The sequence below is a fragment of the Spea bombifrons genome, chromosome 5, assembly GCF_027358695.1.
Source record: "Spea bombifrons isolate aSpeBom1 chromosome 5, aSpeBom1.2.pri, whole genome shotgun sequence".
Taxonomy (NCBI): domain Eukaryota; kingdom Metazoa; phylum Chordata; class Amphibia; order Anura; family Pelobatidae; genus Spea; species Spea bombifrons.
Window position 1 is genome coordinate 15,121,175 of NC_071091.1, and position 20,209 is coordinate 15,141,383.

The window sequence follows — 20,209 nt, forward strand, 5'->3', positions numbered from 1 at the left end:
TGTATAGAGTACTGGGGAATCTGATCTATAAGCTAGCAGAGGTCATGCACTGAAGAAGTGCCTCAGGTTAAAAGTGTGTGTGTGTGTGTGTGTGTGTGTGTGTGTGTGTGTGTATATATATATATATATATATATATATATATATATATATATATATATATATATATAACTTATTGAGAAAAGCATATCTCACCATTAAGAAAGCAGTTATTTGTATAATGTTTTCATGTGCCCTGTGCACATTTTTGTTATTAGAAATGAAATCCCTTAGTACCGGATAACTAATTTACCTTGTAGTTCAAAAATGTGAAATCTCAAGTGGAGGATGATAGAGAGAGGTCTGCGATATGTAACTTATTGTTTTGTTCTTTTTTGTTTTTTTGGGGTTTTTTTTTACATCTTCCAATTGTCCCTGAATTTAGTTTCATTCATTTATTTCTTTTGCTACGGGTGCCACAGATATTAACTGATAAAGAAGGTTAACAAAGCAAATGTTGACCTCTTAACAGTTCAGTGGGGCTTAATTCACGAAATATGAGTTTACTAGACCGCATAAAATTTAATCTCACCAACTCCTGGACAGATTATGAAAGGACAACCTGTGTGAGTTTCTCCTTCTGAAGCCCGAGGTAGCCTTACATATGGCCTATACAAGCCACGTGGGGCCTTCTGCAGGAGACGGACGCTGGGGTTAGCCCTTCATAATGCATAGTAAAGCTGATAACTTGAAATGCAAATGCCTAGTTTATTAATAGACTTTATTTACAGCAGATACATAAGAAAGATTACGAAAAACAGTTAACTTGGATTATAAATTTATATGAATAAGTAGTATGCTTACAGCGACAATGTCCAATACACACAACTGATGAATTAATTAAATAGGGAGAAAAAACCTTCATGAAACATTTCATACTACACTGAATAAATCACATTTTAATTTTACTTTATATGATATTTTGTGCTGCCTGTGAGAACGCTTTTTCTATCACTGTGTGGTTTGCCATTTATCTAATGGTGTGAAAGAATTTTCAGATTTTGCTTAGTCAGTAAATTTATCCGACGCAATGACTGCTGAAAAGTACACTGAATCATAAACATTTATTTTGTTGATGTACTACCTCAAATATACAGCCAATAATGTTTTTTCCTAAACATGGCTGACTTATATGTAAATGGCCTGGAAACTGCTGAAACTGCGGCATCGGAATACATAATAAATACGATGTCCCAGAGTAACCTTTGGGTTATGTGGATTAACGTCTCAAGTTTTCACAGTCGCATAATAGTATAGTAATTTGTGCGTTTAGTGATATATTCTGAAATAATATTTTATATATATATATATGTGTGTGTGTATATTAACCTTAAATTTATATATGAATATTGTAGTCGGGCTCCAATCATTTAGATGAACATAAAACAGAAAATGGAAAAATGCATAGTGTAGTAATGCAAATTGTATCGGTAATGGCTGCTTTTTTTTGTAATGCAAGTATAAATGCTGCAAATGCTTATAAAGTGGTCTTCTTCTTCCCCAGTATAATACTTCAGAAAATGTAGGAAATTATATAAATAATATAACACAATATAAATGTAGTAAATAAATGCATTCCAAAGAAAAGTAATACCTTACATTTAAAACATCCAGCATCCATATTGCAAGATCCAGGTAAATAATAAAAATCAGCAAAAAAAAAAAAAGGTCCAAAGAAAGTCCTTTAAAATGAAAAAAAAAAACAGCTCAGCAAATTCACATGACGCATTTCGCCGTTTTTGTTTGTTTTCATGTACTTTTATGAAAAAGGAGGAACAAAGATTAATAGTGCAGCTAGCGGTGGGTGGAGCGCCTGATATTTGATTTGCATAACAGTGTAGGTTTGATATCTCTAAAATTAAAATCACATTTAAAGTAAGATATTAGTTTTATGCTGGGTAATATCAAGTTAGACTCCTGAACCGTCTTAAGTTATAGAGTTGTAGCGTGTTAGCCACAGAAAGAGAGAAATGCAAATTTCGTAAAGATGATGCCATTATTGGCCAAGTATCGTATTATGCTGGAAGATGTGCCATTTGCACCCACCCTTTGTAATCGGTCTTACAACCAGCTCCCTATCAAAGTACAATTTGTTTTCCCCCAACCGATGTGCCTTGGTTTACTCAGTAACCTATTGGGTGGCACGGTATCAAACTTTTTAAGTAGCAGAATGTATAGATCAAATTTTGTGCATAGTGGTTAAGTAACAACAATGTTCATTTTGTGTCCTCCTTTCTGTGATGCATTGTTTAGTATCTGTGATCCTCCATGTTTTGTGACCTCATTTGTCTTGTAGGTGTGGTATCTTTTGGGATGGGTATGTTATCTCCAAACCAAGGCTTCTGATGAGGATAACGATTTCAAGGACTCTGCCAGGACGTATCTAAGGAGAGCCAAAAAGGTAGACAGCTGCTCATTGCATATCTTGATCTGTTCTATCCCCTGTGGTTACCTGTCACCGACAGTGAGGGCTTTGTGCTTCTGCCTCATAAATGAGAAATGTGCAGCTAGGGGAGAATGAATAAACCACTTAAAAAACTAGCAGATACAGCAAGATGTTTATTTGTGCTCTATTTATGTGTGAAAATATTTTCATTGCTATGCTTTATGAAAGTCAGATTGTTCTGTAATTCCATCATAATCAAAAATGGTTTGCGGGAGAGCATGCATGCATATAAAATCATTTTAAAGCCCATTAAAGCAGGATTATTTAGCGATGAAAAAAAATTTGCTTACCATAATTTTTTTTCTTTTTACTGAAAACAATTTAGTTCCTTTTTGGCTTTATATTTCATGTTACTGTTAAGCACTCAGTATTCCAGATTGATAGCAGGAGATAACTCCAGTGGTGTTCAGCAGCTGTTTCTTGCTTAAATGGCCAATCCTGCTATCAGTGTACTCTAAAAACCCACAGGAAAGGAAGGTCAGAAAAGTATCATCTGTTCATGTTTTTTTTTTTTTTGCACAACAATCCTGATTTTATGTACTCTTACCTTTACCAATGGAAACGGCAAAGTATATAAGCATCCCACTGGCACACAAAGAGTTAGGGCTCATGTGTGTATATATATATATATATATATATATATATATATATATACACAATTATTAACTATATATAGTTAAATGTATAATATGCATTTAAGTTAATATATTACACCTGGTATATGTTATATTTAGAAGGACAACATATTGATATACAAACTAATACATAATGCTCTCTTTCTCTCCTTGCATGTTAGTCCGCCACTGATAAATGCAAAAAGTAAATATAAATGGAAAATACCGGTTTTGTTTGAACTAACATTTGGTTTTTTGGGACACGCTTTGAGAATAGCAACCTTAGTTTAACAAATCCAAGGCAATGCCAGACAAAAGAGAGAGAGAGATTTTAACCCCTTAAGGACAATGGGCGGTCCCTAAACCCATTGAAAACAATGCATTTTGAGCCCGTACATGTACGGCCTTTGTCGTTAAGGGGTTAAGAAAGCTTTGAATCTAAAAGTTGGGGTATAATATGGCAGGCCGCACACAAGGCGCAGGGTTACATAGACAACATGTTGTGTTGCTCCAACAAACCTTTTCTGAGCAAAGCCAAATGTTGGATCCTTCTGTTATTTCTAGAATTCTTTGTAATGAAGTCAGGTATGTTGACTGGCAGAACCAGATGTGCTGGGGAACTAATGATTCTTTTCTGCTGTATTACATGCAGTACCTTAGTATGTTTAGAAATCCTGTATGTTCAGGTCTGCATATAGGACAATGGGATCTGTTTACTAAATGTTTTTTTTTTTTTTTTTTTTTTTTTACTCTCATTTCACTATTCATTATGAAGGGCAAAAGCCAAAACTTTTCTCCAGCTAGATTGGCTGGGCTGGCCCTGTTAATGCGAAAACTAATGATTGAGATGACTTTGGCAAAATCGCACTGATTTAACTATACATTACACAGGGCCAGTTAAGGTCTACCTACAGCAGAAGATCACAGGGGATGAATAGGAGTTTGAAGTCCTTACTTCACAGAGTTGGCTTGAGAATTGCAGTTTCATCTCACTCACTTTACATTATAAAGAGCAACCCCACTGAGCTTCTGCTGGAAGAATAGCTAGGATGGCCTTGTATGAAGCATATCTAAATCAGAAAAAAAACTTGCAGAAAAGTTGCCAGGGATGGCCCTTTATACTGCAGAGTAAATTCAAAATTTAAATAGTTAAATAAGCCCAAAAGACCGCCTTAACTAAATAAGTGTTGATGGTGAGTTTACACTCAAAAGTTTCATCCCGCTGTGGAGACGAGAACATTGACACTGCCGTTCAAATAAATAGTAATAACCATGAAAAGCAATCGCAAGAACAGTGCAGAGCAGGAGACTACCTTCTTTTATTGGCAGTTAAATATAAATGCTAAATTCCTCTGTAAATTGTGCGCTATCTGGGCACAATGAATTTCATTAATAGCCTTAACACGGGGCATGTAACAAATAACAGACATATTGTTGTCCTCAAGAAAAAAAATAATGTTTAGATGGTAAGTCATTATCATATAAATGGTTTTCAGATAATTTGTATCTATAAAAACTTTTTCTTTTTTCATGTTTCCTTTCTACTTTACCTGCTTTGCTTGTCAGTCAAGTACTCTGATCTCAAGAGCAGATATTACATTAGATTCTGCTTCACACTTAACATACAAATAGGACCAGCACCTACTTGAGATTCTGCAAACCATTTAATCTGAGTGAGCGTAAAACCTGAAAATCCCATTTTGATTCTATGTAACGTTACCTAATACTATTAATACATTTATCTAAGATATATAGCAATGTGTGACGTGGATGAAACTCTCTCCAGTATGTTTTTTAATTTGTAATATTCCTGACCTTTTTCCAGCTAATGCACTGGAGCTTGTAATAGTTTGATCTTTTTACATTTACCTTTACATACTGTCCTTTTGGGTTTTAGCTTCTCAAAACTAAAAACAAAAATAATTTTAAGGGGAACTCCCATCATCCTCTTGTTTGTTGTCATATGGTTGTAAAGAATATGTATTTATGATATATTTGTTGCAAAAAGTTGCATAAAAAGTATTATTTATAGGCAAGTCTTGTTGAGCCATTGGCTGACCAACCTACCTCTAGGGCAGCGGTTCTCAACCCGTGGGTCGCCTAAGACCATCGGAAAACACATATTTCACAATATATAATTACATAATTTTATGGTTGGGGGTCACCACAACATGAGGAACTGTATTAAAGGGTCGCGGCATTAGGAAGGTTGAGAACCACTGCTCTAGGTTATAGTTTTACTGTATATCTTTTTTTATATTTAAGAATAAGTGACCTTTATATTCACTCGCTTGCCATTGAATTTGGATGTATGGCTCGATCTGTTTGACCTTTGGCTGGCCTACATCATCCACATTACATTATATTTATTTATAAAGCGCCGGCAGATTCCGCAGCGCTGTTACAGTCAGTAGAACAATTTATAAACACATACAATAACACATACAATAACAAACTGGTGCAAAGGAGGAGAGGGCCCTGCTCTTGCGAGCTTACAATCTAGTCTGTGGAGAGGGGGGGGGGGGTGTGAGACAATAGGAGAGGACTGCTTGGATGGGGCTGAGTTGATCTGGTTCCAATGATGTGTTGAAGCTGTTGATGATGATGGTTGGGAGTAACAGGAAGGAATGTTGTACGCTTCCCTGAACAGGTGGGTTTTCAGAGAGATTTTGGAAGTTGCGTATGAGGCAGAAAGTCTGAACGGAACAGGGAAGGGAATTCCAAAGGAGGCGTGCGGCGCGTGTGAAATCCTGCTTTCTGCAGTGGTACTTAGTATGTAGTTTCCCTCCAGTTACTCCAGTGTAACTCTTAACTGCCCACTTATGAAGAGTCCACTTGGGGTAAGGCCACAGCAGCTACATTTCCAAGCAAGCTTGTTTCCAAGTGAGGCCTAGGAATTTATAGGGCTGCCCCACAATTGGCCAGATAAGGTGATTGCATACAGGAGGCAGATGTTTCACCTAAAATCAGTGAATGAAATCTTTGGGCGAAGATTTATGATGCGTGTAAAATATTTGTGGACATAATTCCTTCATGAGACTTCCAGACTGTGTAATATGTTTGGTAGTTGTATTTGTTTGGTTCATAGTAGACTTCAGCACTGCAAGCCAAATTGATTCATACAACAGTTTTGTTTCGTTAGCAAACAACTTTTGTTTTCCTACCATTCGGATCCAACTAAATTCGTAGGCGTTTAGTTCCGAAATTACATTCAGGGGGTGTTCCCAGAAGGGTTCAGGAAGAGATCCAGACTCAATTTAGCACTGCATGACCAGCACCACCACCATCAGCAGCACTGCACCAATGGATACACCCATCCAGCAACATACTATGGGCTGTACCATTTATATTAATTGATTTATTTGACCTACTGCTCCATATGTTTTTTCTTTCTTTTCTTTTTTTATGAGCCTCTTGGATATTCAGCGTGGATACTCCTGTTGGAAGGGTATTCCTGTATATATTATTCCATTTGTTTCACACACATTATTTATTTATTTGGGTGCGCAGACACTTGTGTTTTTTTTCTATAGTTATTGTTTTGTGTTGACCATTAACTAGAAGTTTTGCCTCGGTTTATTTTTAAAGTTTAAAAAACAGCCCTAAAAATGAAAACATTTCTTTTGGCGTCCCTGTATATCAATAATTAACTAATGTACAGTACACTGCAACTTCTCCAATCCACCCCACCCCAGTACCTCGTCTGGCACCCTGGTGCTATGGACGTTTTCTATAACTTCCTTCGTCACAGAATGAGCACTGTCTGGATTTAAATTTAGAAAGCTTTATTGTTCCGATACAGGTGGCAAAGTTCAATGTTTCAGTCTCCGATTTAAGAAAAAAGTCTCAATCGGAGACTGAAATGTTGAACTTATTGCCAGCTGTTTCCGAATAAAGCTTTTTTAGATGGAAGTTAGAGTGTGTATATATATATGTATATGTATATATATATATATGTATATATATATATATATATATATATATATATATATGTCATGTGAAAAAGAAAGTACACCCTCTTTGAATTGTATGGTTTTACATATAAGAACATAATAATCATCTGTTAAGTAGCAGGTCTAAAAATTAGCTAAATACAACCTCAAAAATACAACATATGACATTATACACCGTGTCATGATTTATTCAACAAAACTAAAGCCAAAATTAAGAAGCCATATTTGAAAAATGAAGTATACCTTATCATGCAAATATTTGTAGAACCCCCTTTAGCAGCAATAACTTAAGGTAATCATTTTCTGTATGACTTTATCAGTCTCTCGCATTTTTCTGGAGGAATTTTATCCCATTCTCCTTTACATTGTTGCTTCAGTTCATTAAGATTTGCGGGCATTTGTTTATGTACAGGTCTCTTAAGGTCCCACCACAGCATTTCAATCGGATTGAGGTCTGGACTTGACTGGGTCATTGCAACACCTTGATTCTTTTCTTTTTCAGTCATTTTGTTGTAGATTTGCAGGTGTGCTTGGAAGCATTGTCCTGTAGAATGACCTAATTTCGGCCAAGCTTTAGCTGTCAGCCTCCCATTTGACTCTAGAATACTTTGGTATACGGAGAAGTTCTTGGTCTACACAATGGCTGCAAGGTTCTAAGGTCCTGTGGCAGCAAAACAAGCCCAAATCATAACCCCTCCACCACTGTGCTTGACAGTTGGTATGAGGTGTTTGTGATGATATGCTGTGTTTGTACTGTCATGAACTTTAACATTTAACATGCTAACCGAGGCCTGTAGAGTTGAAGATGTTTTTTTGCAATTTCTCTGAGAATTGAGGTAGATTTGCTGGGACGTCCACTCCTGGGAGCATTGGCAGCTGTCTTGAATATTCTTTACTTTTGAATAATCTTTCTCACTGTAGAATGATTGACTTTAAATTGTTTAAAAATGACCTTACAACCATTCCCATATTGATGGGCAGCAACAGTAGCTTCTCTAAAATCATTGCTGATGTCTTTCCTCTTTGGCATTGTTAACAACATACCTGAATGTTCCAAACCAGCAAACTGCTAAAACTTTTTTATAGTGGTGGTCCTACTTGTTGATGATCAAATAATCAATGGCATTTGATTAGCAACACTTGTCTGCTACTTAACACCTTAATTCCTCTGAAAGCGGCAAGGGTCTACTTAGTTTTCCACACATGGCTTCTCCATTTTGGCTTTATTTTTTGTTGAATAGATGTTGACACGGTTTGATATGCCTTGTGTTGTTCTTCATCTGAGGTTGTGTTTACCTAATTTCTAGACCTGCTAAGGAACAGATGATTGTTATGTCCTGAAATGTAAAACCATACAGTGTATATATATTCTAAATCTAACTATGAAAATCTGTCCCCGGCACCCAAAGGATTAAACACATGTTTTGTGTTAAGCTATTTTTCAGGATTGTAAACCTGCTTTTCATACATTTCACACAGCACATTTATGTGACAGGACAGATGCAGTCTTCCATGATTTAGATGCAGCAACTTTTACTCTATTATTTCTTTCTTTACGCTTAAAACAAGCCTCTCTCTATAAAGGAAGCCACCATATTTTTTTGCATACCATCATTTATGTATAGGTTTGTCTTAAAATATTATATGTTCTTCATCTAAGTTACAATAATGAACACACAATCTGTTTTAACTAATAACACACATATTATTGTATTGCATTCTTCCCCATATTGAATAACATCATTCAAACATCCAAAGTGTGTGATTGAAAAAGTATGTGAACCCCTAGGTTTATCACTTCAACAAAAAGCTAATTCAGACGTTAACAAACCTGCTAATCAATGAAATGAGATTGGAGGTTTGTTTTAGAGCTACTTTGACATAAAAAAAACATTCAAAGTGATGTCAACCATCCCTCACAAAAAAAGAAATCTCAGAAGACCTACAATCAAGGATGGTTGACTTGCATAAAGCTGAAAAGGCTTACAAAGTAATCTCAAAAGAGTTTACATATTCATCAGTCCACAGTTAGACAAAGTATTTAGAGCTGGAGACGATTAATACTGTGGATACTGTCCCTAGAACTGGGCAACCAGCCAAGATGACTCCAAGGGCACAAAGCAGAATGATCAATTAGGTAGATAAGAACCAAAAACTAACCACTAAAGGCTTAAAGGAATCATTGGAACTAGCTAACATCTCTGTTCATGAATCTAAGAAATTATGACCCTCTTACAGGGTTATTCTTTAGAGACTATTGCAGCTGCTAACTAGTTATCCCAGAATCCCTTGTACCTCCCAGAAAGTGATTAAGAAAGAGGACCTGGTTATGGAGGAGATAGTTTATGTGGAAATACACACATCTATGTGAAAATACAGAATCTTCTACTTCAGCTGTCTGACCCCCTGGAGAGTATCCCATCGCTGTTGAAGCCTTTGATTCCAAACCATTTGTAGTCCATTACTATGCGAATGACCTTACATTGTATAACCAGATAGCTTACCTTACAAACACCCAAACCTTCTCAAAAGGCATCCTTCATTTCTTACAAGGCATGTAGTCCATGGCAGGACACCACATAGAAAGCAGCTGCTCTCCAATTTAACATCGCTGTTCGGCTGAGGTTGTGCAAAAAGAACCATGACACTCCACAACACTACTGGGAAAATATTTTGTGCATTGTTGAAACTAAGGTTGAATTGTTCAGGAATAACTTGCAGCACTATGTATGGTGTACAAAGGGACAACACATACTCACATGAAAACATAATTCCAACAGTGAAATCATGATTTCCAGCTGCTTTGCTGACTTAGGGCCTGGACAGCTTGCCATCATCAAGGGAAAAAATGAATTCCCAAGTTTATCATGGTGCCATACAGGATAAGGTCAGGGTGGCTGTCTGCCAGTGAAGCTCAGTAGAAGTTGTGTGATGCAGCAAGGCAATGACCCTAAACATCAAAGTAAATCTACTACAGAATGGCTTCAAAAAAAAGAACATTTTGTAGTGACCCAGACCTTATCCTATTAAAGATGCTGTGGAATGACCTCGAGAGCTGTTCAGACCAGATCACCCAACAATATGGCTGAGCTTAAGCAGCTTGGTAAGGAAGAATGGTCTAAAATTCCATTTGAGTTGTGCAGGTCTGATCCACAGCTACTGGAAGCGCTTGTTTGAGGTTATTGCTGCTAAAAATGTATTATAAGTATTGAGAGGCAAGTTTTGCCATAACATCCTGCATAGCTTTATTCTATAATTGTTTCTTCCAGAAGGTGGTAAAGTATTGTATACAGTGTAATGGCAGTTTACTTTTTGTGAATGTGTACTGCATAGTAAAATAAACATTTTGTTAAGGAAAACAGAAGTTTTCCTAAGACCATCAATGTATAGCATTATATATATATATATATATATATATATATATATATATATATGTGATTTTCTAGGAATAGGAGTATCTGTCCCTCAATATACCCCCCGCGAATATAAATGAGCATGAGGCTGTGGCAATACAAGAAAACCTATGCATTCAATGTGGCAAACATTGAATCGTAATGATTGTGTTCTCATAAGCTGGGAATTAGCTTTTATTCTACAAGATCACACACTCGCACTGTGTTCATGCAATTACCTGGTCAATCTCTTCTTTAAACCCCCTCTCTGTGTCGCTATGATACAAGGTGTAATGTGTCTGATTACTTAGTTGTGTATAAGCCTCCTTATAATACATTTCACGGTTTAATACCACAATGCCTCCCCTTATCTGCCTTTCTTAATAGATTTTTACAATTGCAGGTTTTCGAATAAAGTTCTTTCATTATGAGACACACCATTACAATATCTCATGTGTATTGCAGTCCTCCAGCACAGTTACCAGAAATGTCTTAATGTTCAGAGCTTGTTACTGAAGACATTTTCCATCACATTCTGCAGAGGGTCAGATTCATGCAAGGTTTAATCTGCTTCTTAAATTAAAGGTGCATCTACAACATCGGGAGTATTTTTTTATAATTCAAGTTAACAATTTTTGCTGCCAGAGCTGATTTTTTTAATTGTTCACCTATGTAGCCTTTTTAAATCTAGCCTGGGGAGAATTCATTTTAAATCCTTTAAAGGAGTAGTCCTCTCTGCTTTCACGTTAAATGCATATTTGAGTTTATTTATTCAATGAAATCTACTGCAGACAAATGAGTTCTTCAGTTAGAGGAGTTGGAATGTCTTTTGGATTATTTAACTCCTTCCTGACTGCCTATTTTGAAAGCAGGAAGCATACTGCAGTATGCCTCTTGCACATGCTCAGTAGCTTCTATTCAATCAATCTGCCGCCAATGGGAGTAGCAGCAGCCAATCACAATTATGCTATTTGATCACTTATCTTTTTCTAGCATACATCTGATTTGCTGCTGCTTCAGTGACTTCAGATCATATGCAAGAACTTTACATACTATTGCTTCCATGTTTCTTTAGAGGCAGCTGGCTGAGGATTTAAATGAGACAGCAGAACCCCATTAACTGAACAATGCGTTTGCATACAGTAAAATATATATTTTTGGGGACTAGACAGGTCTGTACAGCAATGTTAACTAAGGCTCTTGGCCCCTGGGACAGGTTGAGAGGCCCTGCCCCACACTGATGTCATATCTACTTCAGTAAATGGAAGGAAGCATAGGGAGTCACAGGGACATAGGCACATAGTCCTGGGTTATGGTTTCCTCGACACATAGCATTGCATGCCAAGGGCACCAGTTCTTGCACCATTGTATGGGGTATGTATCCTTGTGGATAAACCCTATGTCCTGAGATATGTGGCACAAAACATGCAATTAGCACACAGCATAGTCACAAACCGACACTATTGTTTGGCTTATTCTTTTCTTATCTGGAGTTTTGTGTCCACAGCGCTATATCCTAATACTAACTTTACTGTTCTTTTTGCCTCAGTTGCAAGAAATTATTTTTTTTCACACCCCTGGCACTCAGAATGTTAAAGCTAAATCGAACAGTCTTCTCTGTCACAGCTGTAGTCCAGCAGCAAGATGCTAACATTAACCAAGATCTAACACTTCAGTACACTCACCGCTGTTATGTTCTTGTAGATAAGGCTCACAACTCTTTATCATTATGTGATGAATTGGCGCAAGGATTTTTTTTTCCGGTTTAGTCACTATGATGGTTTGTGTATTTGGTGTGTAGCCAATTCCAGCTTTTCACATTACACAGCTAGAGGCTAGTCACACCACTTGTATTTCCGAATTTCCTTCTGCATCATTACAGGTGAATGTTTGAATTTGAACTTGTACTGGAAAAATTGTGGTTCACACCATGATTAATGTAACAAACCAACATTAAAATGTACTTTAAGGTGCTGCAAGCACACTAAACACTTCTCACTAGGTGTTTAATATAACCATGAAATACAAAATACAAAAGATGACAAAACACCCAACTCTCCTCCTTTTTCTTTCCAAATTAACTTGTCTTGGAACAATCAATCTCCAATTTAATTTCCAACAAACATGAAAAATATAAGGATAACATTCATAAATCGATCATACCAAGTTGCCTTAACTTGCTCCTGTGTGCTACGTGTCTTGTTGGCATTATTCCAATGTTTAAAGCTCGTGTCTCTCCTCACAACCATAAATAATACGAGAGAAGAGATAGCAGATTAAAATCATAAATTTAATATTCGAAAATATAAAAAAAAAAAAAAAAGCTATCAACTTACAATTACACTGTTAAAAGTCCATATATTTTATTGAGGATCCTCTATGACTCCAGGATCTTTCCCCGAGTGTTTGTACTGTACACCATAGACTGTGCCTCCCACTTCCTGATGAAGTCTAGGACACACATGCACACTATGCGTTTCGCAGAGGCGGCACAGGCAGGCTGTTTAGACGTGTTGCTTGTGAAGTTGGGGAGCTGGAGGGGTGAATGAATGAGTGAATAAATGAATAAGTGTTTAGGGGTAGCAATGGGGCAGTCAAGCTGTTCAGGGGATAGGTGTGGCACAGGCAGGTTGTTCTCTTCAGCATACCAAGACATTTTGGATAATGCTATACTTCCAACTATGGGTACAGTTTGGGGAAGGCCCCTTTCTATTCTAGCATGATAAAAAAAATAATAAAAAAAAAGTGGTTTAAGTGGTTTTGTGTGGAAGAATTTGACTGGCCGCACAGAGCCCTGACCTCAACCCCATCGAACACCTTTAGGATGAACTGGAACGGAGATTGTGAGCCAGTCCTTCTCATCCAACATCAGTGCCTGACCTCACAGATGCAATGAATGGGCACAAATCCCCACAGAAACTCTCCAAAATATTGTAGAAAGCCTTCCCAAAAGAGTGGAAGCGGTTATAACTGCAAAGAGGGGGGGGGGGTCAACTACATATTAATGTCTATGTATTTAAAATGCAATCTCATAAAAGCCACTGTTGGTGTAATGGTCAGGTGTCCCAATACGTTTGTCCATATAGTGTATGTTCCCTATGTTCCCCACTAAGCAGCCTCATGCTTATGAGTTCTCATCTGTCCGGGGCTTTGTTTAAAGGCTGTCTAGTACAGTGTATGTTTGCATCAAGAAGACCATGTATAAAGTGGATATATAGGCACAAAAGGTAATCATTGTGAGTCTTTTTTGCACATGCCTACCCAGAATCCCTTGCAGTGGTGGTAGCAGTACAAGTTTAGGATTTCTGGCTGGTCTATGTAGATTAGTGTTAATGCCTCTGCTACCTCCTTATGTTTATGTAACTCACGCTGTTATTTCGGTGTAATATATTTAGTCTCAAAGTGGAGATATTTCTATGTGATAGATTACGTTATTTAAGTCCTTGAGCAGAGCCAATAAGGCTCAGCTGTTTCCTATAATGATCGTTGGCAGCCACATATAAAGAAAAAGATAGATGGAAGAAGTTAGAGCACCTCGGAGAAGCTGAATACCAGCAAATACATAATAAACATAACATAATAAACAAATACACACGTCTCAGTACATTATAGAATCTGAATACAAGCGTAACAAGTAGTGTGCATGTGCATCCTAGACGTCCATCAGGAAGTGGGAGGCACGGTATCTGGTGTATTCGGGAGAAGATCCAGGAGTGATAGAGAATCCCCTACCAGCCGCTGATGAACGTTCATGAGCTTATTGCTGTTGCAGAAGAGATCTCTATTGTAGATTCCATGTGGCCACCTATTTTGGACACCTGACAGGTTGGAGGGTAGTGTATACAAAGGCATGAGTATTTCAGAGTGAGAGGGTCAGATGTTTTTTTTTCCTACTGTACAATCCTCAAACATTAATCAGTCTATATAAATGATAACTTTATGCGAATCATATGCCTGTTTACGCTCTCACACTGTATTAACTTCTACTTCGTCTGCTTGAAGACATTGCTATTCTTTATAGGGTTTTTTTATATCCTTTGTAGGTTTTTTATCCTTTTTGTGGTTGTAATATCTGTATTTGCACACATTCTTACACACAATGCTAACTTTGTAAAGGGTGCTGCAACTGTGGCTTCAATACATATTTTTGTAAGCAGGTAATTGCTCTTACTGTGGGTCCAAATGTGAAGGATCACTTCTCTAAGGAGCTGGTTATTTTTAGAAGAGTAGAACAAACAGCTGCCACTATTCTGGAAGATGAAAGAGTTGTTGTATTGGAACTGTATCTGTGGCAGCTTTATCAAATCATTCATATTATACCTGCATCACTTTTATTGGAGTGTGCTGGTTTATTTCTTTACTACATCACTTTATTTAATTATACAACAATAGTTCATCATATACAAAAATGATCAAATTACCATAAAATCCCTTTTTGTGTTTGATATACTTATCTTTATTTCTTGTGCAACAGGAATGGCTTTGTGGTTACAAGAATCCAGGATTTGAATACAAAGCTTTAGTAGACATTATTAAGAGATTTTAGTGTCTCGAAGAAACTTCTCCTGACACAGTTGTGGTCTACGGTTTTGTGGGATTTACAATAAGCAATTTTTTTGTAAAACAATAATACGTGTATATAGAGGTTTTGGAAAAGTGTGAATTTCATTACAGAACAGGGTGGGGGTTTATTGCCCCTACCAGAGTAAAGGGTCTTTTTTTCCTATTTTGTTTTCTAAATAATAGAAAAGGGGATGCACTCACAAAAAAACTTGTCTCTGCATCTCTTCAACTCTAATTATCTGCGTAAATTAGCAGTAAATCATTGGCACTCTTCCAACATTTACATATAGATATGATCCTTTCTCCGTGTTTTATATACTAGCCATATATTGGGGATTTACTGTCCTTTTAAATTTGGAACATGCAATAATGTGCAGCACCAATAAAACAGCATCGCATTTATTTTTAATGCAAGTCGAGATTTCTTGGGAGAGGTTTGTCATTGTACAATACACTGCATTCAACATGAGCTTGTCTGAGGCTGTGTGCGTTTCCAGCCTTGTTTTGTCACTGTTGTCACTTTTCTAGCAATTGTTTTATTTTTGCCATACCTGCATTTAACATTGGAGTTTGACAAGGCAGGCTTTATTTAGTAAGAGCTCAGGGGAGTAGAGGAGCCCTTTTTTGATGCGTGGAGAGCAAGCTTGGGTGCTTGTGTAATTAATGAAGCATCTGTACTCGACTTCTGAAAAAACCCTGTGCAAATAGCGCAGGGTTGCATGTGGTTGTTGGGGAGATTAGTGGCAGTGTAGGGGTTAATTTCAAAGGTCAAGAAAAGGACAGCTGGGGAATGCTCTGGAATGCCTCGCGCTGCTTAGTTTAACGCCCCTTTTTTGAGGTAATTTGCGCTCGCGAGCAGCTCGCGCCGCTTAGTTTGCCCGCGCTTTTTTCTAATTGGCTGCGCTAGGTGTTAGCTCGCGCTAGTTTTGGGCGGGATTTTCACCTATATAAGAAGAGGTTCTGAGGTACCTGTGGCACTTACCCTGGCTGCGTTAACCGACTGCACTGACCTCCGAGTCTGGTGAGCGGCGGTTTTCAGCAAGAGCCACGGGGAGCAGCATGGAAGAGCTGCTGAATTGTCTGCGAGAGCGAGCCGGGAGAAGAGGATTTGAAGATTGGCTGAAGACTTGTCTTTCATCTGCTCCGGTTGCGGACGAATTTGATGCTGCCATCGAGCCTGTTGGAGCTGGTGACGCCGCGGAGGAGGAGTCAACGATCGGGGAAGATGTCGCTGGTTCCTTGAATGCTGTCTCGTTCTCGCGAGATGGTGCATCATCGCGGGAGCATGAAGCTGGCGCGTCGACGTCATTTGAAGGCGCCGAATGCGGAAGAAGGTCCAGCAGAACTTCTACGGTGCAGCGGTCTCAAGCTTCCAGGGCGCTTAGAGGCAAGCAGCCCTGCAAAAAACGCAAGCGGCATCAACAGGAGGATGAAGAGGAGCGTCAGGGTCGTCATGACTCTGGATGTAGGCGTCAGTCTCTGGCTGCATCGGCTCCGGTTTCTCAAGAGGTCGGTGAGCAGCCCGGGCCCTCTTCAGGACAGACTGAGACAGGGACAGCTGTGGGTGAGTTCCCAAAAGGGGATTTAAATCAGTTGAGCGCAATGGTAGGCTCTTTATTTAATTTATTAAAAGAATGGCAAGGCCCTAGTCCGGCTCAGGCTTGGGAAGGGTCAGATGTAGTCAGTAAGAGAAATTTGGTGCATGAAGCTAATATGAAGGAGGCTTTATCATGCGAAATGTCACCCTTGGGTTTTCATCTGTCCAGGGTTTTAAAAGAAAAAATTTGGAACAATGAATATATTGACATTTTATCATTGCTTCCAGCGTCTAAAGACTTTTTAGCGAAGCAGGATAAGGAAGAGGATAGAAGAAGACCTGTACCTAGGTCTTTTAATAACTGGTTGCAGGCTTTCTGCATATATTCAAGTGTGTACTGTGAGAAGCATAAGGATAGTAGCTCGGGGTTGTTCCAGCATCTTGAATCTGTCCTCGAGGCTTATAAGAACTTCGGGGGCATGTCCTGGTTTAACTATGATGAGATATTTCGTCAAAAATTGGCAGTGCATAAACATTTAAAATTTGGTATGAAGGATGTGGGTACGTGGGTGAGTATAATGTTACCCCAACGTTATAATTATACTAATAGGTTTCAGTCTACTAACTCTAACCAAATGCGCCAGAAAGGGGTCTGTTGGGCTTTCAATGAAGCTCAATGCAAATTTTTGAATGCTTGTAAGTTTAAGCATGAGTGCTCGTTTTGTGGAGGTAATCACTCAGGTGCAAGATGTTTTCGCAGAAATAGTGGGAATTCCAGCGGGAGGGAATCTTTTCAAAAAAGCAATGACACCAGTGATAGTGCCAAGACTACTTCGCTGTTTAAGCAGCTTCCCAAACAGGCAGACGGCTGAATTATTGTTTTATGGTTTTAAAGATGGTTTTAGGATTCCGGTTTATGATGTTGAAGGTTTCATTTGGGTGGATAATCTAAAATCAGTTGGTGAAAATGTTTCAGTGGTACGTGAAAAGCTTGTAAAAGAGTTAGCTTTGGGAAGGATTGAAGGTCCTTTTAAGTGTCCTCCTTTTCAGAAGTTTCGGTTGTCGCCTTTGGGCTTGGTACCTAAAAAAGAAAAGGGTTCTTTTCGGCTAATTCACCATTTATCTTACCCGAAAGGTGATTCACTTAATGATCAAATTTGTGTGGAGGATTTTCCTGTTAAGTATGCGTCTTTTGATGATGCATTATACTGGGTTAGGCGTTGTGGCAAGGAGGCGTTGTTATCTAAGGTGGATGTGGAAGCGGCGTTTAGATTGTTGCCAATTCACCCAGATTGTTTTCATTCTTTAGGTTTTCAGTTTGAAGGGGAGTTTTATTTTGACAAATGTTTACCAATGGGTTGCTCAATTTCATGTTTTTATTTTGAGGCTTTTTCGGGGTTTTTAGAATGGTTTGTGAGGGAAGTTGCTGGTTGTAATTCAGTTGTTCATTATTTGGATGATTTTTTGTTCATAGGTAAGAATGGTTCTGGTGATTGTAATAAGTTGTTGAATTGTTTTTTAGAAATTTCTGAGTTTTTAGGTATTCCACTAGCTAAGGATAAAACTGTTTTTCCCACTACTTGCCTTCAGTTTTTGGGTATTGAGATCGATACGGTTAACATGGAGTTTCGTCTTCCTTGTGAAAAGGTGTATAAATTGAAAGTGGTGATTAATGAGGTTTTATCTGCGAAGAAAGTGTCGGTTACCAAATTTCAATCGTTATTGGGTCAGCTTAATTTTGCGGGTAGAATTATGCCCATGGGCAGGGTTTTTTCTCGACATATGTCAAGATGTATAGCTGGGAAGAAGATAGGCCATCATAGGGTTAGGGTTAACAATCAGATCAAGGAAGATTTGAGAGTATGGAAAATGTTCCTTGAAGATTTCAATGGGGCTACGGTTTGGCAGGAGGATTTTGTTAATGCTGGTGAGTTAGAATTTTATACCGATGCGGCTGGGTCTGTTGGTTTCGGAATTTATTGGCAGGGTCAATGGGCTGCGGAGAGATGGCCATCATCTTGGTTTTCTGCGGGTTGGACAAAAAATTTAGTTTTGCTTGAATTATTTCCGGTGGTGGTGGCTGTTTATCTTTGGGGTAAGAGTTGGGCTAACAAAAGAATCATATTGAATTGTGACAACATGGGCGTTGTATGGGTGATCAACACGCTGAGGGCGAAATCTATTCCGGTGATTAACCTGCTTCGGCATTTGGTGTTTCTATGCCTGCGATTTAATATATGGTTGAAAGCTAAGCATATTGAGGGTGTTAAAAATGTTATCGCTGACGCTCTGTCTCGATTTGAATTTAAGGTTTTCAGAAGTGTGGCACCGAGGGCGGACAAGGAGGGATTGGAAGTTCCGGGGGAGGTTTGGCATTGGACATCGCCGAGTTAAGTCAATATTTATATAACTCTCTCTCCAAAGCTACCTGGGTTAGCTACGCTAAGGCTTGGAGGGAATGGGTTACTTTTATGCATGAAAAGAAGATAAGTGAATTTGATGCTAATATGGAAAGATCGTTAGAGTTTGTGCTGATGTTACTTAAAAAAGGGTTTTCTCGAAGCAGAATTGATAGTTATTTATTGGGTGTTTCTTTCTTTTTGAAGTTAGCGGGTAAACAACCTATTGGAAAAGATTTCCTAACAAGGCAGATATTGAAAGGTCTCAGTAGGAAGCAAAAAGCTTTGGATAATCGTAAACCTATTTCTTTTAATTTACTTCAGAGTCTGGTTGGGGTGGTGCAGGATAATTGCTGGGATGAATATGAGGCATTGTTATTCAGAACAGCTTTTATTATAGCATTTTTTGGCGCCTTTCGTGTTAGCGAATTGGTGGCAGCAAATAAACGAGGTGGGTCGGGTATTAGGCATGAGGATGTTTTTTGTAATGATAAATTGTTGATTTATTTGAGATCATCTAAAACGGACAAATCCGGGAAAGGTTGCTGGGTTAAATTGAATAAAGTGTTAAACTGTGCGGTTTGTCCAGTTCAAGCGGCAGTAGTTTTTAATAGTTTTAGGCCAGATTTCCCGGGTAATTGGTTAATTCATCGATCCGGTTTGCCTGTGACGCTGTTTCAGTTCAAAAAGGTTTTGCAAAACTGTCTAAATAGTTTAGGTTTGGGAGCTGAAAAGATATCTTCGCACTCATTCCGGATTGGTGCCGCAACAGAAGCAGCGTTATTGGGCCTTGATAATTCCATCATTAAGCGGTTGGGTCGTTGGGATTCTGATCGTTTCAAGTTATATATAAGACCCCATTTACTGTGACTCACCTATTGTATTAACATCAATTTTTTGCAGGTAAACGTCCAACAGTGGTTTGGATAGTAGGACATTCTTTTATTTTCTGGGCACAACGAAGAGCTGCTGAGCGTTGTTATGGAGAAAATCTCGGTTTCAGCTCGGGAAACATCGTTATTTATTGGTTGGGTATCAGGGGTTTAAGTATCTATCAGTTAAAGGCCAATGTATTTAATTGTATTGGTGTTTTTCCGTGGCCAGATGTTATGATAATTCATTGTGGGGGGAATGATCTGGGGAGAGTTAAATCTGTTCAATTATTAATGGACTTTAAGGGTATAATGGTGCAGTTAAAGGATATATTTTTGGGTACAACGTTTGTATGGTCCGAAATTGTGCCACGCTTAATTTGGCTCCATCGCCAA

At 38.3% G+C, this 20,209-nt stretch overlaps 1 protein-coding gene across 1 annotated transcript in view; it reads left to right on the plus strand.

The window, feature by feature from the left end:
- Nucleotides 1-20,209, plus strand: part of LOC128497074 (uncharacterized) — a 164,261-nt gene that overhangs the window by 125,901 nt on the left and 18,151 nt on the right. The window contains exon 10 of the mRNA XM_053466952.1: nt 2,334-2,438. Coding sequence (XP_053322927.1) covers nt 2,334-2,438 — 105 coding nt within the window. The remainder of the gene's footprint in view (nt 1-2,333; nt 2,439-20,209) is intronic.